At 41.6% G+C, this 26,368-nt stretch overlaps 2 protein-coding genes across 2 annotated transcripts in view; one reads left to right on the forward strand and one right to left on the reverse strand.

Annotated features, from left to right (window-relative positions):
• The first annotated feature begins 1,115 nt into the window (after window positions 1-1,115).
• On the forward strand, window positions 1,116-7,584 carry LOC115045296 (dysbindin-A-like). The gene is made up of 10 exons (XM_029504908.1): window positions 1,116-1,506; window positions 2,649-2,702; window positions 3,619-3,669; window positions 3,762-3,822; window positions 3,931-4,063; window positions 4,687-4,819; window positions 5,352-5,374; window positions 5,752-5,898; window positions 6,054-6,182; window positions 6,474-7,584. The coding sequence occupies exons 1-10, from the start codon at window positions 1,451-1,453 to the stop codon at window positions 6,731-6,733; spliced, it is 1,047 nt and encodes a 348-aa protein (XP_029360768.1). The 5' UTR covers window positions 1,116-1,450; the 3' UTR covers window positions 6,734-7,584.
• Window positions 7,585-8,522: 938 nt separating this feature from the next.
• LOC115045295 (IgGFc-binding protein-like) overlaps window positions 8,523-26,368 on the reverse strand; it is a 35,664-nt gene continuing 17,818 nt past the window's right edge. The window contains exons 17-36 of the mRNA XM_029504907.1: window positions 25,996-26,165; window positions 25,269-25,483; window positions 24,995-25,186; window positions 24,325-24,522; window positions 23,441-23,877; window positions 22,217-22,335; window positions 21,496-21,692; window positions 21,070-21,208; window positions 20,066-20,248; window positions 19,715-19,860; window positions 18,816-19,162; window positions 17,512-17,735; window positions 17,190-17,331; window positions 14,680-15,013; window positions 14,281-14,397; window positions 13,110-13,211; window positions 12,322-12,511; window positions 10,421-10,684; window positions 9,562-9,704; window positions 8,523-9,083 (exon numbers count right to left, since the gene is read on the reverse strand). Coding sequence (XP_029360767.1) covers window positions 8,859-9,083; window positions 9,562-9,704; window positions 10,421-10,684; window positions 12,322-12,511; window positions 13,110-13,211; window positions 14,281-14,397; window positions 14,680-15,013; window positions 17,190-17,331; window positions 17,512-17,735; window positions 18,816-19,162; window positions 19,715-19,860; window positions 20,066-20,248; window positions 21,070-21,208; window positions 21,496-21,692; window positions 22,217-22,335; window positions 23,441-23,877; window positions 24,325-24,522; window positions 24,995-25,186; window positions 25,269-25,483; window positions 25,996-26,165 — 4,084 coding nt within the window. The 3' untranslated portion in view covers window positions 8,523-8,858. The remainder of the gene's footprint in view (window positions 9,084-9,561; window positions 9,705-10,420; window positions 10,685-12,321; window positions 12,512-13,109; window positions 13,212-14,280; window positions 14,398-14,679; window positions 15,014-17,189; window positions 17,332-17,511; window positions 17,736-18,815; window positions 19,163-19,714; window positions 19,861-20,065; window positions 20,249-21,069; window positions 21,209-21,495; window positions 21,693-22,216; window positions 22,336-23,440; window positions 23,878-24,324; window positions 24,523-24,994; window positions 25,187-25,268; window positions 25,484-25,995; window positions 26,166-26,368) is intronic.

Below are 26,368 nucleotides of genomic sequence, written 5' to 3' on the forward strand. Positions count from 1 at the left end.
TCATGATACAATGTGGAAACAACAAAGAAATCAGATATCAAAATGACAGAAATTACACAATGCATCAGGAGTCAAATATGGAGTGTGAGTAATACATATATGTATGTATAATGTAATATGTTCAAACAAACTCAATCATCCTCATTGTCATCATTATCATCATCATCATCATCATCATCATCATCATATCAAATAGAAATTTTATATGTGAAATGATCAGGCTTGACTAACATAAAGCAAAAACCATGAATTATAAGGTAGAGGAAAGCCGGTTGAGTCAAGCATTGAAAAAAAAAAAAAAAAAACACCATCAAACTAATTATTCAAATTAAACCGTCTTTAAAGTTTTCATATTATATGAAATAATAAACAAGAAAAAAACAAAACAAAACAGCAGATTCTCATGATCCAGATAACAGTTACCTAATACTTTTTATGAACTGTACTCTGAACGCCTCAGTACACAGAGAAAACAGAGAGAAATATGGGAACTTTAAATCTGTTCTTTGAAGACTTCAGAATGTTGACAGCGATTTCCTATACAGATATTGTACGTACTTAAGTTCCAGGAATTATTTTGACATACCTCAACCAAGCAAACAGGGTTAGGGTTAGGGTTAGGGGGTTAGGGTGAAAAGTGTGTGCCGTTTCTCTGAGCACAAAAGCACAAAAATCGTAATGAAGGCCATGCGAATCTCACGATATCCAAAATATTTTATACATTAGTGTAAATTAGAGAATGCTACCCCACACTTCCCAGTCTGTTTAAATCAATTTTCTATATTTTTTGACTCATTGAAAGGTATCTAATTTAAAAATCCAAAGCGCCTGCATGAACACCGATCCTATCTTTCAATTCGAGCCCAGACAACTGTAGTTGAGTTTGTTTTGTTTTTTTTGAACAAATATATAAATAAATAAAATTTAGACCCTGGATTGTGAGGCAGGTGGAGCCACAGGAGGGCGGAAGAAGAACGTCAGTACGTCAATCTGCTACAGAAGAAGAAGAAGAAGAAGAAGAAGAAGAAGAAGAAGAAGAAGAAGAAGAAGAAGAAGAAGAAGAAGAAGAAGAAGAAGAAGAAGAAGAAGAAGAAGAAGAAGAAGAAGAAGAAGAAGAAGAAGAAGAAGAAGAAGAAGAAGAAGAAGAAGAAGAAGAAGAAGAAGAAGAAGAAGAAGAAGAAGAAGAAGAAGAAGAAGAAGAAGAACCCTAACCCAAGAAGAAGAAGAAGAGCAACGCCGGGCGCTCTTTAAGCGCTTAACTCCGCCCTGTGTGAGCGACCCGCCCAACCTCGCCTGGCCTGAGTGAAAGGTCGCTGGGCTGCTTGGCGGTCGGAGGGCGGGGACTAAGTACCATTTTAACGCTGACAGTCAGTGGAGAGAAGCAGCAGATTGTGGACTGTCTGTGAAAGCTGCTGCTCTGAACGAGAGTGACCTGACACTCAGAGGAATCATGTTTGAAAACTTCAGGGAAAGACTTCACATGGTCCAGCAGGACTTCACGACCGGGTGGGTTCAATCTGACGCGGTAAAACACGGAGTCATGCTGCTTTTGCTAAAGATAGAGGCTGTGGCTGAACTTCCAGCTCATACACATGCATGCACACGTTTGTGTTATTAGCTCAGCTGTGTGAGGGACGTCGCCATGGAGCTGAATGTGTTGACAGAGGGGTGAAATATTCGTCAGGGTGGCTAACGCTAACAGCCATCGGTCCTCTCAGTTCCTGCTCAGTGCTTTCAGCTGATGGTCATGTGATGAGCTGCTCCTCCAACGGACTGTTAATGGGGATATGAGGAAACCAGTTAAAGTGTGTGTGTGTGTGTGTGTGTGTGTGTGTGTGTGTGTGTGTGTGTGTGTGTGTGTGTTAGTCTGTCTGTCTAACCCCACTGAAACACGTCGATCCCATGTTGTTTTTACACCAATAATAAAAATCCGATTCATTTTCTCATCCTATATATATATATATATATATAAAACCAAAAGTAGAAATGGTACAAACGTCCTGTCTTCAAGTCGTGGTTGTAATTGAAACTACATCTCAACGCTTAACAAAAACTATTCAACACGAGATACTTTGCACATTTGCACCTTATTTTGTCACCTAAAAGTTGCCAAAGAGGTGGAGCTTAGCTGATAGTTCATCATATCAAGTATGTTCTCACACAACCTTTCACTTAAAGCAGCCACAGCATCATTAACATTACTTTATTATTTAAAGTATTTAAACAGGTGAGTTATGTTATGATTCACCCCTGCACAGTTGGCAAGAAGGAGGAAATTAATCACTGAGACCACAAAGGTTTTTTACCAAATTGTTAACATGTTTGTTTCTGCTGTAATGTTGGACATTTTAACATGGGAGTCGTTGGGGACTGACTCACTATTGGATTCAGACTTAAGTGGTCTGTAGAGGATCTGCTGCTTTTAGATCCTCACTGTTGACCAACTGCATTTACTTTACATGCCATATAATTGATCTCATCAACCAATACAAAATTTTGTCAGTTTAATAATAGCCTCTATACTATAGGATAATTATGAAATAAACTCTACAAATAATTTGAGGTTTCATGTAGTCCCTCTAACTTATATTTGTCTTGTTGCAAAGGGATGTCCAGAACTGACATAATCTCTTTGCTCCTCTTTTCAGCTTAAAGACTCTTGGAGATAAATCAAGAGACACAAAAATTAAGAGGAGACCCAGGTAAGCAAAAATCCAAGTGTACAGTAAGTGTGTCTGTGCAGACATTTTTACAGTGCGGCTACTTCTTAGGGCAGATTGGACGCAACAGTAACTCATATCAGAAAGTGAGGACATGGTTCTCTCTAGTTAACTTGCTAACATGAGTAGAAGGAAGGAGGCGATTAAAAATAGAAGCAAAATAAGAGAAAGATGTTGTTGAGTAAAGGAATTAAATTTGATTTTGAATTTACAAAAAGTTTCAGAATTTAAAAAGCTGCTAATACTAATGTCGGATATGTAGCTATAGTAAAAACAGCTCCTGTAGATTCCCTCAAGCAAAGTATGGTGACAAGAGGTGACAAGTAACGAAGTACAAATACTTCGTTACTGTCCTTAGTAGATTTTTCAGGTATCTGTACTTTACTTTAGTTTTTATTTTTATGAAGACTTTTTACTTTTACTCTCTACATTTATATACAAAAAAAAAAAACACCTCCACAGATGACGACACGACGTAAAAGCATATGTAAAAGATGTAGGGGGTGGGGGCAGGGGCAGGTAACCGTGGAAAGAAGTCTAGTGAGTGAGGAGAGACAACTGAGAACTTGTGCTGTAGCAGAAGTTACCAAAGGATGTATTGTTTCATTAATGGCAAAAATTCCACCTCTGCTAAAATATAATTTAGACTCCAATTTAGAATCCTACATTTTGTGTTGTTCACCAGTACAGCTGCATTCTGCATCACTGTTTCTTTCCAACAGGGGATTTCAGGCTGCTGGGACAGATGGCAGTGAGCCACTGGGCAAAACACACAATTTTTTCTTAGGGATATCCTGCCTGGCTCATTTAAATAATGTGTATAAAGATAAATGATTGTGGGTCCTCCTGAGGTGTATCAATGTTTCAAAGAACACCGGTTTTCCTCTTTGTTGTTCAGGTTTGAGGAGAGTCTTCCTCACTTCAGTGCTGGGCTGGAAATCCTCAGCAGGTCTCTGCACGCACAAATGCACAGCCATTTTCCATACAGCTCTGGCATATTTGTAAAAGGTTAATTTATGCATATGAAATTTGCCTCCATAGGTATGAGGAGAACTGGTTTTTGCTTCATAAAAGAACCAAAGACTGTGCCCAGGCTGCAGAGGTACAGTAGGCGCTAGACTTCTCTGCAAGATGTGTGAAGAAAATAAAAAAATAAAAAAAATAATAATAAAAATTTTTTTTTACCTGGACTACTTTGCGTGTGGGATAGGCTGTGGATGGAGACATAGTGATGCTGTCAGCCCACTGGGAGAAAAGAAGAGCAGCTCTGACACAGCTACAGGAACAACTGCAGAATTTGCCAGCCTTTATCAGTGAGCTGGAGGCCATCACAGCAAGCATCGGTATGTTTCTGTCTACCTAATGAAGCCGGTCAGCAGTAGCACCACCAGGAACTAATGATGAAGCTTTATTTCTCTCAGTTTCTGACTGATGAGGACACAGAAGCAGCACTGGAACACCAAAAGCACACACATTCCACAGAGCCACCATACTACAGCTTTGGTACATACAATGCGCTTTAAATGCACTCTTCAAACAAACACCACCCCAATGAAAACAATCTAAAATATTAGGACTATAACACTGGCTGTCAGAGTGACAGCAGTGATACATTCCCTACATTTTAGATGGGTAATGGAGGGATGAATGAATGTCCTTTAGAAGATGACATGTTAATTATTAGTGAAAGACGGGCATCATATCATCCTCATGTCAGACAGTTTGGTCCTCCTTCAGCAGCAGTATTTTGACATTGTTTCAAGATTTTCTTGGTTCTCAGTATCTCAGTAGCACCTTGATTGAACTTCCTCAGATTTAGCAAAACCATTGACTCGCACTCATGGATGCATTGATTGGGTTTTAATAGTTTGAAGCCAAGGGTAAAGCTCACAGCGACCTCTGCAAAGCTGCATTTGGCAAAAACCCAGGAATGCATTCATTAATTTTGACACAATTTAATCTCCAGCTCATTTGGAAGGAGACTTTGAGGAGATGGAGAGCAGGCTGGTGTACCTGGAGACTCTGTGCTGTCAGTGTGAACAACAGAAACTCAGACAGCACCATATAAATCAACTAGAAGCTTATAAAAAGAAGAAAAGGTATGGGATTTTTCTTCTTTAAAACTTTTTTTTTTTTTTTCCTTTTACAAGTTTTAAATGTGGGGCAGATTCTTTCTCAAGACCGATCATTGTGACCCATCACACACATGGCATCTGATTGCTTAGTTAGATTTTTTGTTTCACAATTCATGAATATAAAGTCTTGTCCAGCAAAGTTTAATATAGCGTTAAAAGTTAAGCGCTCTTTGTCATTATAGTTAAGCGCTCTTTGTCATTATATGTGAAATGTTCTTTTTCTGTCCTGTGAGGGTGCAGGCTTCTTAGAAAAACACCAGACTCAGCAGGAGTATTATCAGTACTGTAGAGACAGTTGGACAGGGCATCTTGTGAGTCACTGAGGATGTTTCAGGCTCTTTCAGTATCACATACAGTGATAAAAGCCTTTGTCTTCTTTGCTTCCTGCTGGACAGGGAAAACTAACCTATATGTTGTTTCAGCCATATAAGCACATTGTGATGATGGTGATGATTGGCTTTCAATGTGAACTTGTCTGATGTTTTTCTTGTAACAGGAAGGAGGTAGAGGCACTGGAAGGTGAGTTGCTGCACTTTTTGCAATTGAATTCCATTTATGCTACAGTATTCTCACGTAGGGTGTGTCATGCATATCTGGAGAAAACAAATGTGTGAAGGACAATCTCCAGATCAGTGTGTGATGTGTTGTTTGATCCTGGTGATGGTTTATATTTGGTAGAAGCAAAATGTGGTGACTTATGTTATGATCAAACAGCTGACAAGGGTCTAAGGGAAATCTCAGTGGGTTAAGTAGTGTTTAATAGATGTTATAGCTGAAGTGAACACATGATGTTTGCTTTGCAACACCCACATGAACACAACAGATTTAAGTCATTAACAATGGGACTCGTAATGGGACTCTCTGTGCTCTGAAGTAACTTGCCTTCTTCTTTGTAGTGGACCTGAACTCTGAGCATGCTCAGAAGGTGGAAGAGCTGGAGCAGACCAAGAATCAAAAACTGAGAGAACGGCAGAAAGTCTATGAAGAGGCCTTTAACCAGGATGTAGAGCAGTACCTGTCCACTGGATACGTGCAGCACCGAGGTCAGTGGTCCCCTCCTTCACTCACCTCTCTGCAGCCTGGTGATGGGTTTGTTGGTTTGAGGTCAACGCATGTGAAAGAGGAGTCATGGGTTTCATCGGAAGATCTAAGGAAATGTAAAGTGTGTGTGTGTGTGTGTGTGTGTGTGCACATGTAGAGTCAACAGGAGCCGATGTATATGTTCTGGATCAGATGACAGTAACTAACATTTCGGACGAGGAGGCTTTAGATGACTTCTTGAATTCAACTGGTGATGACATCAGTGTGGAGTCATCACTGACCTCAGGTAACCCGGTAACGCACACACTCACATTGTTTTTTTTTTTTTGTAATATGGCAATAATTAGAGCAACTTTGTCTTTGCCACTGTGTTTGGTCAATCAAACTCAAAAAGTTTCTTTAAGGTCATAACATGAACTGGGGGGGGGGGGGGGGGGGCTCAATTCCAAGTTAAATAAAAACTTAATTTGTTATCAAGTCAAATCTAACATTTGATTACATGTGTAGCTGATTACTTAGAGTTCTGGGGTGGCAGGAAATGTGACCTTAACCACATAAAAGCTGTCTTCTGTAACAGGTCCAGACCTTGAGTCCTGCTCATCTGAATCTTCAAGAAACCATGCAAACCAAGCTCCTCCCACCAACGACCAGCCATCCCACCAGGATACAGTGTGGCACTGTGAAGAGGAAGTGGCTAATGAGGAGAGCAATGAGCCCCTGGTACAGTCAGATGAGGAGGACGTTCAGCCAGACATGTCGCTGGTTGGCCTGCAGGATGCTGGTGTAGCCGGGGGCTCTGAAGACAGTGACTCTTCAGGGGACCTTCCCTCTGGGTAATCTAGTAACTAGCCCTGAACGCTCCTTGGATACTGGAACACTACTCCCCACCCCCCCAAAAAAAAAAACACTGTCTGGCCTCTGCTTCAACTGGTGCTGAGGTTAAAGCTGCTTTTTACAGATATGAAGAACATTGAGTGGTCACATGGTGACAAACTGTCACACCAACTCACTGAGGTTTCAATCAATGACAGAATGCACTAAGTCCACCAGTCATTGATATGACAGCTTTATTAGTTTATTTAGTACCTTGTCATTCATAGGCAACTTTATATCTGTCTGTAATAAGTTCTGTATGTAGGAAGATATCAGATTTTTAATTTTTTTATTTTTTGGGTGACCATCAAAAGTCCTCACACATTTATTAGCTCTTATTTCCCTTCATGCTTTTAATAAGTGAACAACCACTAATATCTGCTCTAACATAGTTACGGTGACTCAGTCCACACTGTTGACGGAGCAGCTGGTGTCACTCTCCCATGAGAAATGATGCAGTCCTGATGTGGTCAGCCTGAAAGCAACACAAGCTGCTGTGCTGACTTGCTTCAGATCTTCAAGAAAAATGGACTGGCCTGTTCCCCTCTTCTTGATGTAAACCTCTAGAAGGATGGGATCTGCTTCTCTTTCTCTTGTGGTAAAAAACACTTTATCTGGCATGTAAACAGTGGAGCACCTTCACCTTACAATTTACTACAGTGTAGGTTGGTTAAAGTTTTGAAAGAAACATTAACATTAGACTTATCCTGTAACTTGTTTATTTAGTTTAAATTAAATTGATGCAAAGGTTCTTTCTGACAATCAGATAATCCATTTTTTGTATCCTCAAATTGGAATAAACACTTCAGTCTGTGTCTTACTGTGGAATCTTTGAAAAATGTGGTTAGTGGGTTGTGACTTGTTCCAAACATGGAGGATGACAAATCTTGTGTAACATTAGCTGATGTAAAATGTCAGCAGGTACAAATTGGTACTGGATTTGTGTATGGGCTCACATACTCACTGATATGTCTTGCGTTATTTCTGATCCTACTATCTGAGTCAGATCAACCTGTAGCCACTCGTAGGTTTTCTGTCTTCCTAAGTACCGAGCATTATTGACTCCAAAGGCTGAGAATAAAATTCAGACACGGATGCTGGCAGCAGACATGAACCTTCTCTGCTCAGGATGCCATTACTCTGCTTTATCTTTCCATGCATAATAGTTGTAAGCTTTTAGTTCTAGTTTATAATCCTATTAGGTGTCCTTTTGAATACATTTAGACAAGCATTCACTTACAGTCTCGTCTTTTACATTGCCTATTAAATAAGTTGGCAGGGTTACTAAGACTAAACTGATTTTTTTAATCATCCTGTCAGAATCAATATTTCAAGTCTCGGTCTGCTCTGTAAATCTTTCCAGCTAGATGGATGTGATATCTAGAGAATGACCTACCAAGACTGGGATTTATAAAGTCAACCAGTCCTAAGAAAGCATTTAAATTATATCTTGGACACAGGAATGATGCTAAATAAACCCTTTGGATATTAATAGAGAATTAAGTTTACTTTAGTGATCTCACCTGATAGAGAGTTTAAGTACCAGGTTGCATTAATACTCAATTAAATCCAGATTGATGTACCACAACTTATTATATTCCAGTTCCTTCCATCTCCACGTGCTCAACAAACATATCGTTTCCTGCTCTGTGCTACCTGTTGTCAATGACTGCCTGTGGAACTGTCGAATTTATAACTCGTATTTATAACTTAATTTGTTATAAAATCTATGTCAGTCACAGGTACAACACAGTCATGCTGCTTAAACAATTTTAATATTCTTGGAATAATTACTTCCTCATGCCAACTGACAATACAGTTCACACACAGACAGATGAAAAGTGAGAGGGTAAAGTTAACTACTTTATAAAGTCAGTTCATTATGGAAGTTACAAAGTCATAATAGGATAATTAATGTTTGTGTACATTCAGCTAAAAGGACAGCACTTTATTACAGCAGCCATGGACAGTTTTTGCTGCTGTTGAACTGAGCAGTGCAGTACAAACACAACTTTATAACATATTCTCTCCAGAAATTGATTAAATTAAGAGTAGATGTGTGAAGCTGTTTGCCTTGTTTCTACCTGTTTCACCAATTACCGGTGACAGGAATTGGTAATCTGACACAAGTCCTCGCCCCTTTCCTGAGAACACAGCTTTCAAACTTTTTGCAGGGGCTGTCCTTACAGACCACCACACCTGAATGACAGGAACATAATTTCTGGCAGCCAGAGTCGACGTACATGTTTTGTCCTGACCACATGTACTGACCGTTGACGTGGCAACCACATGCAGACAATGGCTCACAGCGACCCTAGAAGGGCAGCAATATCAGTCAGTATCAAGCAGTCACCACAAAGAGAAGATGCATCTTGGGATGAGTGAGGGCTGGATCTGACCTGCTCTGTACTCTATCCTGATTGTGTGGTACAGTCTGCCAATCACATAACAGCCACACCCCCTAATCCATCACCCACTTTATGATCAATTTTCTTCTAAATAGGACCACCATTGAAGACTTGAAACCAGAGACTCATCAGGAAAATATTTACTGAACTGATAAATCCCATGTCTGGCGTTGATGTTAAAATAGAGAGATGACGCATTTTTAGATATGAAGATGTCTTACTTTTGTGAGATGGCTTTGATGACGAAATCTTACAATTTTATCAAAAGTCATTTCAAAATAAAAACAAACAACTACCTGATTTCTTCATGATGTACTTAAAGGAAAGAAGGAAGTAGGAGCACGAAACAAAGTTGCTTGTCAGGAAAGGATAGAAGACGATTACCTTATTCAGCAGGTAGCCAGAGATACACACGCAGTCCTCACTGGGTGGGATTTTACACTGAACAGGTTGAGACAGAGAGGCGCAGGTGATTGGACAACCAGGAGCATTGACTTTGTACACACTGTTGGCTGGACACTGCATCCCTGAGAACACACACACACACACACACTTTTAGATAAAATTAGAATACATACAACTACCAGTTGAATTTGCCATTATATTCTGATCACCTTTCTTTTTGTCCACGTTATCCTGAAGTAGAAAAGTTATAATTCCACTATTAAATCTTAATATATCTGTACCTTCAGCTGTGATTCTCTGAATGAGGTCGGTCACTCTAAACAAAATTGGCTTTTGTATGTAGATATGGAAACCTGCTGAAAACCAGTTAAAGTGCTTTGCAAAGATAAATTAATTTGTATATAATAATAAACAGTATTAGTATAATATACTGCAAAATATGATACAAATGTATTAATGACACCATGACATAAGTCACAAACAGCACGATATTAGTAAATATATTTGTCATATTTTGCACATAATTTTTAATTTTTTTAACAATACTAATAATAAAAAGTATTATATTAGATTAATTCTTATCATTTTAGCATAATCATGTTGTGTTTAACAGTGGAGAGCAATGAAGTCAAGCCACTTAGGGACCTTCTCACCCCTGCAAAATCTGCTACCTGTTGATACATCAGTAAAATCGCACACTTTGGTCTTTCAGTGACAACTAAACTATCTCCTTTATGACAACTGACCATGGGGTGAAGGTAGGTGTTCGGTGGCTGTAGGTGTTAGTTCAATCCTGCAACAAGCATGTTTTGTGTAACACATAAACCTGGTGACTTACAGCAGAACTCCTTCGTCCTCCATGGCTTCACATTGCCGCCTTCTCTCTGACACTCCTCCACATAGTCGCTAATGATGTCACAGGCCGATTCCTGCTTGCCTTCATTCATCACCATGTCGTAGACACAGTCGTCATGGAACTGCTTGGAATCCACTCGATTCACACAGTCAGCCAGGGGCCCGTCTTTTTTCGTTATGACATCACAGGTTGATGTGTACCCAGGACGTTTGAAGTCAGGTTGCAAGGGCGGAGCACAGCCTTTACCTGTCAGTAGAAAACCGTTAACGTCACACATATGGATTTTTTCACATTTGTCTCGACACGGTAATGCTTTAAATGAAATCTGATTTATTTATATAGCTCCAAATTATAACAAATTCAAATTCAAGGCACTTTCCATATAGAGCAGGTCTAGAACAAACTCTTTTTAAAACTGTGCAGTTCAACAGTATTTTAACAAGCTCCAATTCTTTCAGACTACAGACTGCACCCAAATTAGCCAGTTAGAAAACTATTGATATCAATCTGCAACTGTTGAAACAGTACCTCTGAGCAGCTGCCAGTATCAGAAGTATGATTATGTCTACACAGCTTTTGTCACACCGTGGTGAGGTTGTCTTTTCTGGGCTCACTGTCTCGTCATTTCCTGTTTTATTTTGAAATACCTAACTCTCCTCTCGTTTCAGAACACTTGCCCTTCCTCATGTCTCCGGTGTGTCCTCCTGATTACCAATTGTCTCCACCTGTTCCCCATTTTCCCCCACAGTTCAAATAGTCTGTCTTCCCCTTGTCTTGTGCCAGTGTGTCGTCGTTTCATGTCTCACACCAGTATTATGTCCATGCCACAGCCCTCGTCTCTTTGTGTAAGCCTTTTTGATCCTCTACTGAGTGAATTTTCGTTTGTAATTTCTATATCAGAGTTAGCTCTTTTTCAACATAGCCTTTTGTTTTTTCCTCTATATGAGTGACCTTTTGTTTGTAAATTCTGTTATATAGATTAATGTTCATAGCTTTTGTGTTTTCCTCCTTGAGAGCGATTTTGAGTTTATAACATTTTCATAGAATTACCTTGATCCTCCGCGAGTGAGTTTTCTTTTGTTTTTTTTTTTTAGCCAGGTTCTTCCTCCCTACGGAGTGTTTTGTGTTGTCCCCCTTTTTTCCCTCGTGACTCCCCGTTAATATTAGTGTTTCATAGCCCTGTTTTCTTTATTCACTTGGTTCTGAGGTCATTGCTGCCGAGAATAAAGTCTGTGACTTACAAAGCCTCTGCTCCTGAGTCCTGTTTGAGTCCTGGCCTGACAGCTTTTTGCTTCATGAATGTAAATAATCTAATAAAGAGAGATGTGTATTTCCAGAATTCTTATTTACCTGCAGAACCAATATGAAAATTGAGTAAACAGCAAAGCAATGAATTAATTTACCTTAATTTCTTTAAATGATCCTGTTATACCTATTAAATAAGTCTAAATGTGCTTGTAATGCTATTAGTGGATATATAGAAAAATTTGTCATCTTTCTGCAGGCTGTGTACTACAAATGTTTTCAGTCATTCAGACCTCTGCTGTGTGCTGCCATGGTGGAATAACAGATGACTAGTGATGCCTGTAAACATTGCGTTTATACATTTTAGTTGTAATTAGCAAAGGTTTGACATAAATGGCTGAGGTGGAAATGTGCTGGGTTGCAGAGGTCAAGTTAGTGGAGTCATATCTAACACCTCATCTAATAACCTGCTTCACCTTTGTGACATGCTGTCTTATCTACATGGCCTAAAGCTGATTCTGAACATCACTGTTTCGACTTGCAAATACAGTGATCAGGCTGACTGTGGATTCTAAACTGACATCAGAACTAGGCCCATGTAGCAGGAGGATGTAAATAATTCTGCAACAGTTGCTCACAGTCACGAGAGCAGCCCTCCACGTTGGCCAGCCACTGGCTAACTCCAAACTCATTGGCGTCGGACGTCAGCTTCCCACCAGGCAGCATCAGATCATCAGCGGGGTCATTGTTGAAGTTTCCACAGAGCCCACAGGTCATACCATGATAGCTTGACGCCAGCTCCACCCTCACTGCACTCGCAAAGGAAACCTGATGAGTCAGGGATGTAACGGCAACAAGTTCCTTGTGTTCAGTACAGGACTATAGCTGCTCATTTGTTTCAGCAATGGAACATTTATTGGTTGTGTCTTTTGCCTGTGAGTTGCTTTAACAGGAGCCTTGTGACTTTATGGGCAGTTTCTGTTGTACCATAGCTTGGATCCAACCTGGCTTCAAACCATCAAGTGTAAGCACTGAGATCCATGACCCTGTGGTCCATATTAGAACCTTTCCAGGGTTTTATCTGAAGTGTTGATATCCATAAAAAGGTATTTGTGGTGTTAAAACCAACAATAGCTTTTAATCCCTTCTCTCAGGAATAAAATGGTTTGACAATCTGCCAACTAAGCGGGCTATTATTCCAGAAATCCTGCTGGCTAGTTTTAATGCTCTGTTTCTTATGATGTTTTAGTTATTTCTGATGGGCTGACAATCCCATCAGACAGTTCCTCTGTCAGATTTTGTTTGGTCAGTTAGATGAGTTAATATTTCAGTTTCTTTTGATTTTATTTGTTTTTACCCAGTTTCTGTTCAGTTGTTCTCTTCTCTCTATAAAGAACAGATTAAATGTGTGGACGTGTGCTCATACCTTAAGAAAGTGTGTTTCAATGACAACCAGTCTGTGTCTGCGATACACTTTGACCAGTGTCTGATTGAAAAAGGCCGGGAGGGACTTTCCTATGCCGTTCACCTGTGACACACACACACGCACACACACACAAAGATTATAGTGTCAATAAGTGTAAAGTTAGATCAGTAGAAATAGTAGTTATGCACCAAAGGTCTTCTTCACAGTTGGAAAAAAAAAAAAAAAAAAAAAAAAAAAAATCTATATTTACATGTGTGTCAGTGGCACATTGTCACAGTGGCCTGATTTCACATTTCCCTGCTTCATGTGTATGTAAATGGTTATGCAGTGTTGTTTTTAGCCTATCAGCAGCCAGATCAGTTACTAAAGTGTTTCTGTGTGTGTGAGTGTGAGCAGGGTAAGATCAGTGATTATCAAACATTCCCCACTTTGGACAGAGGGAAAAGACCCACCTGTCCCCATGACCACACCAAAATTCTAAGGCTAATGACACATAAAATAACATGATGTTCTACTTATTACCAACTTTTCTGGTACGTATCACAAACTAATCTATTTTTTGCCGTTATGGACTACACTGGCCTGCTGCCCCTCCCTTGTTTATTGCTCTGATGCATTATCCATGTTTAATTTTCCCTGTCTCTTATCTAATGTTCTTTTCATTTAGGCTACATGTAGGCCATTAGTGATTACTTTGCTTTTGTGTGGGATTTTTTTTTTTTTTTTTTTTTTTTTTTTTTAAAGAATGTAGGAACTTTGTTGTCAATAAAGAAAGGAATTATTTAGGAAGCAGCCCAAGGAAAATTTCCTCCAGTCTCTATTCCCCACCACTGGGCCAGCCCCACACTTTGGGTTAAATGAATCAATGTGCAGCTCATAGCTCTACAGTGAATTGTGATTGTATCCATTTGAAGTAGTAAAATATGTTTAGTTCATTTTGAAACTGTGGAACAATCAGGCTGTTTCAGAGGATGTGTCCCTTCTCTTTGGCTCAGGATACATTTGTGTTCACTCTGTTATAAGAACATGATTTCATGTAGCTGGATGTCAAATGGATGCTGAATGTAGCATGGCTGTATGCACACCTGAATCTAGAGCTGCCACCTGAGACATGAGGTCTGAACACAACCTCTGACTATTCTCAACTCCTGTGTGTGTGTGTGTTTCTCACCAGCACTTCATCTGGGTGTTCTACCGATAAGCTGTAGGTCATGCCATAGACTTTAACATTGACCACTTTAGCATATGATACTTTTTTGTTGCCACGGTTGTTGTTCTCCAAGCTGACCTTTGAGGAGAGAGGACAGATAGAGGGGAGAGGAGTGTAAAGGGGATGTAAAGGACAGGGTTGAACAAATGTGATAAACATTCTGGTTACCTGATGTAACAAAATTATCACCACCAGCACGAAGAAGCATGAACAAGTATGTCCACATCAGTGATTAATGTTGTTGAGAATATCTCAACCAATATAAACCTGTCATTTGCTTTTTGTATATATAGTATAGTATAGTATATATAGTTCTTTACATGTAAAATAGTCAAATACTATTGTTTTCCCTCAGCTCACCTCAAAGTGCTTCAGACCTTTGGTGTCTCCACACACACTGGCCAGGTTGTACACACAGTTGCCTTGGAAGTCAAACTTGTGCCCATCGAAGGTGACGAAGTGTGGATCTCCATGTGCATAACAGGTTTTAAAGGTAATCGGGTAACAGTCCCTGACTCCATCCACAACACTGCATACCTCTCCAGCCTGACACTTAGTACTCTCGCACTGCACCTCTCGTGTTCCTGCAACGCACACACACCTCTCCTCACAGTTTGAGTCAGCCCAGAACTCCTGACCTGGCAAGTAATAAAGGCCATCATAGTTACAGCCACAGCTTGTCTCCTTGATACACCTGACGAAAAAGAACACAAAGAAGGAAAACAAGCTGAGGAGGAATGAAGGCAGGATCTGATCTGCTCTGGACTGTATCCTGATTGTTTGGTACAGCCTGTCAATCACACAGTAGCCACAGCCAAATTTCCCTTTTAAATGGGACTGTCAGATGAACATCATTTTGTAGTGAAGACTTGAAACTTGACAGTGAGACCATAAACTCATCAGGAAAATATTCACAGAGCTAATTAAACAAGGGATAGCAACATGGCACTTTCTTCACCCCGTGGCCCCACCACCTGTGGAGATGACTGATGGGTTCGGGTGCACTGGGGGGGGGGGGGGGGGGGGGGGACTCTGACTGTGCGTATGCACCAAACAGCAGTTCGGAGTATTTGGCCTTCTCGGAGACCTTGAATCGGGTCCTGTATGGGGCTCTGGTTTTTTTGGGAGGCATCGAGGTGTTTCTGGAAAACCGTTCGACATCTCAGGAGAGGGGAAAACAGGGGAACATCCAAGCCATCTATGGCAAGGATGGGTCACTGTTGAGGAACTCCTGAGTCCAACTTGCACGTCCTCTGGGGTGGAGGCAGAGATCCATCCAGAAATGGCTCTCGGTGTTGAGGGGCTATCGTGGCTGACATGCCTTTTCAATATTGCGCGGAAGTGTGAAACAGTACCAAAGGAGTGGCAGACCGGGGTGGTGGTTCCCATATTTAAAAAAAAAAAAAAAAAGGGGGACCAGAGGATGTTACAGGGGATCACTCTCCTCAGCCTCCCTGGGAAAATCTACTCCAAGGTGCTGGAAAGGAGGGTCCACCCGATTGTCGAACCTCAGATTGAAAGAGAGCAATACGGATTCCGTCCTGGTTGATTCTGGACCAGATCTTTACTCTTGCATGTATCCTGGAGGGGACCTGGGAGTATGCCTATCCAGTCTACATGTGTTTCATGGAATTGGAGGTGTACAACCAGGTTCCCCGGGATATGTTGTGGAAGGTGCTATGGGAGTATGGGGTGAGGAGGTCTCATCCAATCTCTGTATTCCCAAAGGTGAGCTGTGTCCGGGTTATCTGCAATAAGTCGGACTTGTTTCAGGTGGGGGTTAGCCTCCACCAGGGCTGCGCTTTGTCACCAATCCTGTTTGTGATTTTCATGGACAGGATATCGAGGGGTAGTCGTGGTGGAGGAGGGCTGCATTTCATGGAGCTGAGGGTTACATCCCTGCTTTTTGCGGATGATGTGGTCCTATTGGCCTATTGGCCCCATCAGTCTGTGTTTGCTCACTGGACAAGTTCGCAGCCGAGTGTAAAGCGGCTAGGATGAGGATCAGTACCTCCAAATCATGCGTACTCCGGGTTGGAAATGAGTCCTAACCCCAAGTGAAGGAGTTTAAGTATCTCGGGGTCTTGTTCACAAGTGAGGATAAGATGGAGCATGAGATTGGCCGGAGAATCAGAGCAGCAGGGGCGGTGTTGTGTTCGCTCTACCATGAAGTGATGAAGAGGGAGCTGAGCCAGAAGGCAAAGCTCTCTATCTACTGGTCCTCCTTCTCGTGGAAAAGAGCCAGTTGAGGTGGTTTGGGCATCTGATAAGGATGCCACCGGGATGCCTCCCAAAGGGGGTGTTTCTGGCATGTCCAGCTGGGAGGAGGCCATGGGACAGGCCGAGGACCAGGTGGGGAGATTATATCTCCACACTGGCCTGGGAGCGCCTTGGGATCCCCCAACCCTAACCCTAATCCTAATCCTAACCCAGTCAGAGCTGACCAATGTGGCTGGGGAAAAGGAAGTTTGGGGTCATCTGCTGGAGCTGCTACCTCCGCAACCTGGCCCCGGATGAATATGACCAAGTGAGAAGTAGGACCGTTTTCCCCATAGACATCAATATCCTTTTTTACAAACAGTGGAGTCTCCCTCTAATGGTAATTAGATAAAATGCAGGTTTACGGCAACTTTTATGCACAGCTTTTACCTCTCACCTGCATCCTCAGACATACATGCATACCCAAAAAAAAAAAAAAAAGAAAATCAGCTCTTAATATAACGTTTCTATGGAGAAACGGTGATGCAATAATAATCCTAATGACAGTGAAAAGTTTGTTCTCTGTACTAGCTGGAAAGATAATGGAACCAACAGACATCTGCTTCTAAATAAGACTGTATTAAATGCATGAGTGACACTGTTGTACTGACTCTCCTCCACTGCGCACATATCCAACGTCACAGAAGCAGCCCTCCATACAGACTTTGGTGCATATCTCCGGCTGGATACCACAGCTGGCTGGGCAGGCTGAACCACACAACTGGTAATGGCTGTTGGGAGGACACTCAATAGCTGCAGTTAGGGGGTGGGATGAGAAAGAGGAAGGGACGAGGGGTTATATTGACACATTGGATCTGTCTGAGGTGCACTGTGGTACTGTTATGCACTCTGAGACAAGACAGGCCAAAAAGACAGTGCACTGCCATTTGTGTCTGCATTTCTGCCTAAATGAATCCAGTGTATGTAACTCACAACATTTGGTCTGCCCTCTCCATGCTGACATTGTCACTCCAGCTTGTTGACACTCTGCCACATAATTGCTCAGGGCATCACAGAGCACCTCATGTCGTCCCTCATTTACACAGACATCATACAAGCAGTCTGACTCAAACTCTGCGACCGGCACTTTACTATGACAGCCATAGAAAAGTCCCTTCTTATTGCCCAGGACTCCACAGAAATCTGGGCCACTGAACCTGTCAGGGACAGAGCAGGAAGAATGTCAAAGTTTGGTGTTTTTTTTTTTTTTTTTTTTTTTTTTTTAAATCAGAACAAGTATAAAGTTAACATTTCACCAACTACACACATTCATTATTTAACATGTAATTTATTCAGACAGTCTCTTTGGGATCAAACCATAGTACGGCAACACAAAAATGGAATTTATTGTGGTTATTATATAAGATTTAATATCTCTTAGGGAAACGAAAGTGTATAGTTTGAGGGCGGTTTGCAATGCATTTAGATGTGCATAGTATCTGAAACCCTTTTTGCTAATGTTAATACATGAGGGATATACAAGTACATGAAAAATCGGCCACCCACATCATCACCAGAATCCCCTCAACCAGTCACATGACACCTGTCCTGCAGCAAATCCACTGGCTTCCAATTAAATATCACATTGTTTATAAGATTCTGCTTTTCACCTTAAAAGTCAAACAACCTTGCTCCTGAGTACCTTATTGAGCTCCTTCATTACAAAATACCCACCCTTGGGTTCTCCTTCTCCACCCAACTCACCCCCAACCTGCCCATTAACCACCATGGGGTTGAGAGCCTTTAGCCACTCAGCCCTCCACCTCTGGAACTCTCTGCCTAAGGACATACAACATTGCACCTTTCTCACTACCTTCAAATTCCATGTGGAAACGCACCTTTTAATCAGTTGGTGTGTATATGGACTGGGATGACCTCACTTTCATGATAAATTTTTACCATTTTACCTCTCTGTATTTGCCAATTGATTGTACTATCAGCAGCTGATCGTCAGTGATACACTGGCTCACAAATTGTAGATCCAAAGTAATGGCCCTTTAACAGCAGATAGCTCAACCTATATTAGTTTTCTACTATGCAGTCACTTAAAAATGTTTTTTCATTTGAGCCCATCCATAGCAGCTCAGCACTCATTACTGCTGCTTCTCTAAACTGGCAGCTGATGTGAATCCACTGCAGGTCAGAAAATAACTATTCTATTAACAAACTATCACCTTAAAGCAAAATGACATATTATTACACATCTACAAAGTCAAATCCACAATACGTAACATTACCTTCTACGGTCCTCATCAGAGCACCGAGGACACACCCCTGTACAGAGGTGGTAGCAGAATGGGTCACCGTCAGCGATGCTAAAAGACGCCGCCCACTGTGTCACATTAGCAGCTGTGCTGCCTCCTGCAACTGTCAGCTCATCCTCCTTGTTGCCGTTGTAGTTACCACAAAGCCCGGCAACATTACCATAGTAACTGCTGCTGATGGACACCATGACAAGTGTGGACCAATCAAATGTGATTTCAACGCCAATGTCGCTCTCTAGTGTGCCCCTTATTCCAGTCTGTGTTATGGAGATGCTGCCTTGCTCCAGAAGGATAGGAAGTTCTGTCCTAATACCATCCACCTGAGGAGACCGGGGATTAATTGCATCAGTATTGGACAATTATGATTTCGCAGATTTCTGTAAACTTTCTTCCTGAAAATAAAAAATAAAAGCTAAACTTCTTTGACCTTACTTAGCAACTAAAAGTAGGGTTTCCTCACACATAGCTTCCATTTTTTTCAGCTGTACTGCAATGTAATAATGTGACTGTGTCCCTACATTGCAGCAAGGACTGCAAGCATGGTGAAAGCAATGTGGCTAAAATTAAAGTTCCATACAGTCTAAAGTCAGATTTATGTGGTCCCTGGTTTATAAATCAGGTTGAGTTTCTAAATTGATACTGTATGAAAGGTCTGAAGAGAAATGTTCACAGCCTTCAAATCAGCTGTCAGGATTTATGCAAATTTGTCACAATTCAAAGTTAGTGGATCATGCAGAAAACAGTCACATCTTCAATACACATTTTCTTACTTCTAAATACACACTGGAGAAAACTGAAATATCACCTTCCAAATCTTCAAGATCTTACTAACAGTTTCATGAACAGTTGTGTGTCTTAGCAGTGAGACCCACCAACACGATGCCTCTGTCTTTACTGGGGATAAATATAGTGTAGCCCAACATCTCCACAGTGACTGATCTAACAAAGGAGCCTTCAGAGTTCCCACGGAGTTCATTCTTGGTGATCACAGTTACATCTGGCAGTGATGGATCAACACCTGAGCAGGTCACAATGAGTCATGTCACTGTCAGCAAAATGGTATATAAGAAAATATTTTAAAAGGAGTAGTATTCATTGTGACAGGGCTGTGGGGAAAGATCCAAATGATTCTCGAAAAAAACTGCTGACAGGTCACTTGGTGAATGAAGTACACCTGCTCACCGAACAAAGAACAAACATATCTCTGTAAGGGAATATCAAACCTGTGGTGTTCATGAGAACGTATGTGCAGGTTCCCTGGAATGGGTACATCCATCCATCAAATGTGGTGTAGTGAGGGTCACCGAAAACCCAGCACAAGGCGTTGGAGACAGGAACACATGATCCTTCTCCCTCTGACACAAGACATTTCTCCTTTACCCTGCATTGCACCTCAGCACAAGGGTCTGAAACACATGCACGAGCGCAAACACGCGCACACACACCGGTATGAGTTGTTAACGTCACTGTGTTCACATTATAACGCAATGTCTGCTACATGTCTACTTCAATGTATTAAGATTCTCAATTAAGAGTTTGACCCTTCATACGCTGACTTTGACCAACAGTCTCTTTCAGATGTGACAGAACCCAGGTAGAATAACCGTAGCTATTGCTTGTACTAAAGGGGATCCTAATAAAGAAAGAAAGATGTGCCCTTCTTTTCTTGGATAATGAAGGCTACAGCCGGTGGGTCCTACATGAAACAACCTCTCCCAAGATTCATCGTGTGCTGGCAATGCCAATAAATAGGCAGCAACACTGTGAATACTGTGTTTCGACTCAATCCAATGTCGTATTGCCCATTTGGGCAGGTTGGGCAGTGTGACTTGGGTCTGACTTCTGAGTGACCCCACTCTGATAAATATGATAATATGATAAATATGAATTCCCTTTTCATAGTAAAATTCTGAGCATTCATAATTAATTTGAATTTTCTGTGAGAACATGAAGTACCTGCTGTAAGGGTACCTAATTAGGACACTAAATTATATATTCTATTAATTGGAAAAAAATCATTAAAAAAAACAATGATAGCAATTTTATATAACCAGTTAGTCATAGACCTTTAAAACCAACCAACGTTCCCATGCAGTTTCCCTGAGAATGATCCCCTTCAGCTATGACTGAATCTAAGTCTATGGGAAATGAAGCAGGGCGCTCTTCCTCTTGAGGAAATCACACAGGCAGAGATGCAAACACAGTCTGACATCATTTTAAAAGTCACCTTTAGGGTAGCAGCCTATGGTTCCATCCTTGTTACGACACTCTTCATCCCCTTGGCAGCTTGAGGGCTTGCATCTGAACTGTCCAGCCTCACACACACAGCGCTCTGAGCAGTCATGCAACAACACCGTCTCACCTGACTATAAACAGCCATGTGTACATGAGAACACAGAAATGTTTTGTGTTTCCAGTGATATTTCCATTTGCTATTATCTGAGTTGTTCACACTGGAAAATCATACAATTAATTGCAATGGATTGTTATAAGCCTAAAGCAGACATCATGGACAGACTTTCATGACCAAATATACAAATATGGAATATTCCTTTAATTACTCAAAGTACTCTGCTACTGCTACTAACAAATGACCAGACTAAACATTAGTAAACTACCATATACATATGAAGATGGCGATGATGGTAACTACCTTATAATATTGCCCATCCACCACACAGCCACATTTCTCCACAGGGACGCACTGGACTCCATCAGACATGAGGCCATCATCACACTGACAGCCCTCCTGGCACACTGGACAGGGCCCCGCCTGCTCCAGAGAGAAGCAGGTGGAGGAGCAGGAGGAGGAGCAGAGCTCATAATGACTGCCTGATGGACACGTCACAGCTGCAGGGAGAGACATGACCCCGAGAGTCAGCACTGACACACAACACCCAGAGACTCAGGCAGTGGATGTTTACATCGCTTTGTGGTGTACCGGTATGACATGACTCAAACAGAAGACACAACCAGGACCCAGTGTTTTATCGAGTGATGCTATTTCTAATCAGCTCATGATTTATTCAGCTTAATTGTTCAAATATAATGTTGTTCTTGTGTTCTCTAGCTGGACAGCAAGAAGATTCTGGATTTGATTCCCAGGACTGGGGCCTCTCTGTGTGGGGTTCGCATGTTCTCCTTGTGCCAGTGTGGGCTGTTCCTGGGTACACTTACCTCCTCCCATAGTCCTTAAAAATACACTTTGGCTTAATTGCGATTCTAAATGGCCTGTGGGCCTGAGTGTGAATGGGTGTATGTTGCTTTATATCTCTACAAGTTGACCCTGCCATGGCTTATCCAGGATGAACCCTACTCATCCACAGTGCTGGGGGTGAACACATCTACACAACAGCACATCACATCAGACTTACGACAGAAGTCATCTCTCCTCCACTTGCTTATCTTGGCTCCAACCAGTTGACAGGCAGTGACATAGTTCTGGATGTGCCGACACAGAATGTGTTTGCCTCCAGTGCCTGACGACATTTCACTGTAATCACAGGAAAGACCACAAACCGTCTGAACACAGAAACTTCATTTTGTAGCTTCGTTCTTAATTCTGTCAGAAACAATAGCAGAGCTATGGAAATTCTAAATAGTTTTTATTGTACTTGTTTAACTTTAGGGGATATAAAGCTCAAAATGCTGTCGTGTTGTACATGTGTTTTTTGAAATAAGGGCAATAACTGTAAGAGTTTAAGAAAATAGATAAACATTAAGATCTAGCCTCTCAACTGTGGGGGGGGAAAAAAAAACCAAAAAAAAAAAAAAAACAAAAAAAAAAACACTCGTAAAGATGTCAGTCACATTTTTTAAACTTATCTGCTTCTTTTACACTTCTATGTAGACTTATATTTTTATTGTCATATGTCTCCCTTACCATCTTGTTACAAACATTCCGAGCCTAGCGAGAATGCGCATGCAGCTTGGGGCCAGAAAATGTCAGAGCAGAGCATAGAAGAGCATGGGTGTCGACGACGGCTAACTGCAAGCTAGCGACCTACGTCCACTGCAAAATAACTTTAAGCAGCATCAGTTTCACATGTTTCATAACCATATAAAGACAATTTTCTGTGAAATCCAGGCTTTTCAGCGTAATCTAACGGAACTTACCCGAGATGACACTAGCACTAAAAACACAAGCCTCTTTGACTGCAGTAACGTACATCAAAATTCCGGTTGGATGGAATGTTGATTGGCAATGGCTTTTCCCAGTCAAGAGTCCAGGAAAGTCATTTCTTTTTTTTAAGAGTAACTTAACAGAACAGCAACCAAAACAGCACAGATCTTTATTATTTATGTGTTTAGTTACATTAGACCAAAGAACTAGCCCTTAGGCAATTAGCTGTCCTGTTAGAGTTTACACAAAGTGACGATCTCCAATAGATTTTGGGAGAGTTCAGTGGTTTTCTGGCCCCAAGCGTGCGCATATTTCTTTGCACTCAAAGGGGTCTATTGGCCTCTATCTTAACTTATCTCTTTCCTGGTGTTATTTCACTTCCTCAGCCTTGGGCCTATTAATTACTTTGTTCTTCTCTTTAAAAGGTGTTATATAAATAAAGAATGTATTTAGAAGTTCTCAAATGTTTCCTTACCTGACACAGGCATCATAGTCAGGTTTCGGGGGCACTGTTGAGTGGCACCCTGCAAATGGACCCTGCTGGGCTTTGATGATCTCACAGGCCTTTTTGGCATCTGGCTCCTTCTGTTTATCAGGGCCAGGGCAGGAACTGGCACCACAGCCCGTCTCACAGGAAGTGTTGTCTGTCTTGATGACCCAAGCTTGTGCCACGTCTGCTGGCTTTTTACTGCCCGAGGCCGGCTCATCAGACATGTCACTGTTATAGTTGCCACAGAGGCCGCGTGGCGAGCTTTGATAAGTTGATGGGATTCTCAAGATGACCCCAGCCCTAGTGTCATAGCTCAGCTTCAGATCGAAGTCAGTTTCAATGACGATGTTGATGCCATTTTGATAGGCTTGCACTTTTCCATCAACCAGTGACCCAGGGAGAGCAACTCTGATGTCATCAACCTGTAGCACAGAATGGAGCAGATGCATGAGCTGTGTCCCTTCAGGGTGTCATTCCTCAGAGCCCAAATCTAACTGTTTTACAGAAATCTTACTCCTTTTTTTGGGAAAAGGCTGCATCAGACGGATCATTCATCACTCAATCTATTTCCAGATCCATTTTTACCCGTAATGAAAGCAAACACCATTAACAGAGAGCCTGAAGATTATGTGGTTGAATATCAGTACTCAGTTCTGAGTCTCATTTTATTTTGGCCTACATGGTCTACAAAGGGCCATGTTAAGTGTTCTGAAGTGACGTCACATGTTTAGTCAATGAAGGCAGATCATCTCCCCAGGACTCCCCACAGCATCACTGAATGATACTAAATATACTTATCAGCACCAAGTCATCTGAGTGGTGACAAAGAAACCTGTTAATGCATACTCATTAAAATATGTCCCTCCTACCTTGACTTCCCAAAGAACACCCGTCTCCATGGTGATTGCTATGTCATAAACCTGGAGAACCACACTGCGATAGACATCTCCATCCTTGCTCGTGCTTTGTTGTACCAGCACCGTGAAGGCTGTGACTCCTCCCTCCTCCTCCTCCTCCTCCTCCACTTCTGACAACTTGAACAGGCAGTTCCCCCACAGAGGATAAGCCTGGGGGTGGGGGACAGAAGTTCATGAAGAGTTCAGTTGTTGTCTGTCTCTCTGTGTTCTGTGATGGACTGGCAACCTGCCAAGGGTGTACCCCGCCCCCACCCAATGTAAGCTGGGATTGATTCTAGCACCCCCTGCGACTGGGAAACTGATGAGCAGTTGAAGATGAATGTAAATACAGGAATACAGATCTTTAATGTGAATAAATTTGGGAGATATTATTAAAAAGTCATCTTTGTTTTGGGAGGTTATAGGGTGGTTATGTCCTTACCGAGGATAAGACCTAAATGGAGAAAGTATCCAGTACAGGCCAATAGTTTGGACACACTTTCTTATTCATTTGAATGAAAAGGTGTGTCCAAACTTTTGGCCTGTACTGTATGTGTGTGCGTCTTTAAATATGACATATGCAATTGGATGATACAGGTTAATTTTAAAGTCAATAACAACTCCTTGAAACTGTGAACATTACCTGTCCATCAAAGGTGCGAACTGTCCTGACTCCACTCACAGAACAAGAGCCAGTACTTTTGGGAGAACAGAAGCTGGAACCATCCTTCACAACACACTTCTCATTGGCTGAACACAGGAACTTCTGATCACACTGAACTACCCCATCTGAACAGACACAGCGAGTACTGCAGGACTTCCCTGGATGGAACACCTGAGCAGAAGACATGCTGGTGCTGGTGAGCAGCCATGATTGTGGAGGTGTGGAGGGGCTCAAAGAACTGTTTCTACTGTACCTGTCCATTGAGATAATACTGTCCCTCGTACTGACAGCCACACTCTGCCACAGGTACACACTTGTCATCACTCAGCACAAAGCCATCGTCACACACACAGCCCTCTACGCAGGCGATGTTTTCGTCACAGCCCTCGGGAGTACTCATACCACTGCAAGTCAGTTGGCAGTAGGGGGCGCACAACTCATAGTGACTGTTGGCACCACATGATGGAGCTGGTGGAGACAAAAATATTGAGAATGATCCTCATAAACTTCCTGAACATGTCAGTGACTTCAGATATTTAAACATACTGTACAGCGCACAATTGAGACAAATGGAGAAACAGGTGTTTTAACAGTAAGACATTTCACAGATATTTATTTTATTTGGTTCTGTGATACATTTACAACAGTTTTAATCCTTACAAGTCCTTAAAAGGATTAAAAAAGTAGAGAAGATGTTCAAAAAGGTTCAATTTGGTAAAAGGCTTGCCTGCAATATGCCAATTTCTGGCAATTATGAGTCAGCATGGCCAGTTTGAAGAGAATATGCAACCTCTTTAATGCTAATGTCCATATTTCAACATCGGTGTCTAATTTTAATGGCTCTGAAGTGGTTGAGACTTTAAAACAAGTGTTTTTTTTCCCTACTGAATGGATGAATGGATTGATGGATGGGTGGATGTATGTATTAACATTTCTAGTTCTAAACTTTCACTCTGCCTTTGTGTGTCTGCACATCTTACGACAAAGCTGTTCGGTCCTCCAGCTCTCCACCTTGGCTCCTGCCTCTTGGCAAGATGTGCTGAAAGTCGTTAGGCTGTTGCAGAGGGCAGAGGCGTGGCCTTGGTACATACACAAGTCAAACATACAGTCTTTGAGGAAGGCTTTATGGTCCAATTTACTGTGACAATGTCTGTGTGCAGAGACAAAACAAAGACAAGCAGTTACAGTGAGGACAGTCCAAACACTAAGCTAGATCTAACTATCTGCAGTTTGTTACTGTTTTTAAAATCTGTCACATCACATGGAAAAAGCAACCTTTTCCTTTTAGAAAGAGAAAAACATTAAGCTAGCAACAGTATTTGAAACCATTGGCTAAGGATAAATGGTAAACTT

Source organism: Echeneis naucrates, chromosome 6 (assembly GCF_900963305.1).
Source record: "Echeneis naucrates chromosome 6, fEcheNa1.1, whole genome shotgun sequence".
NCBI lineage: Eukaryota > Metazoa > Chordata > Actinopteri > Carangiformes > Echeneidae > Echeneis > Echeneis naucrates.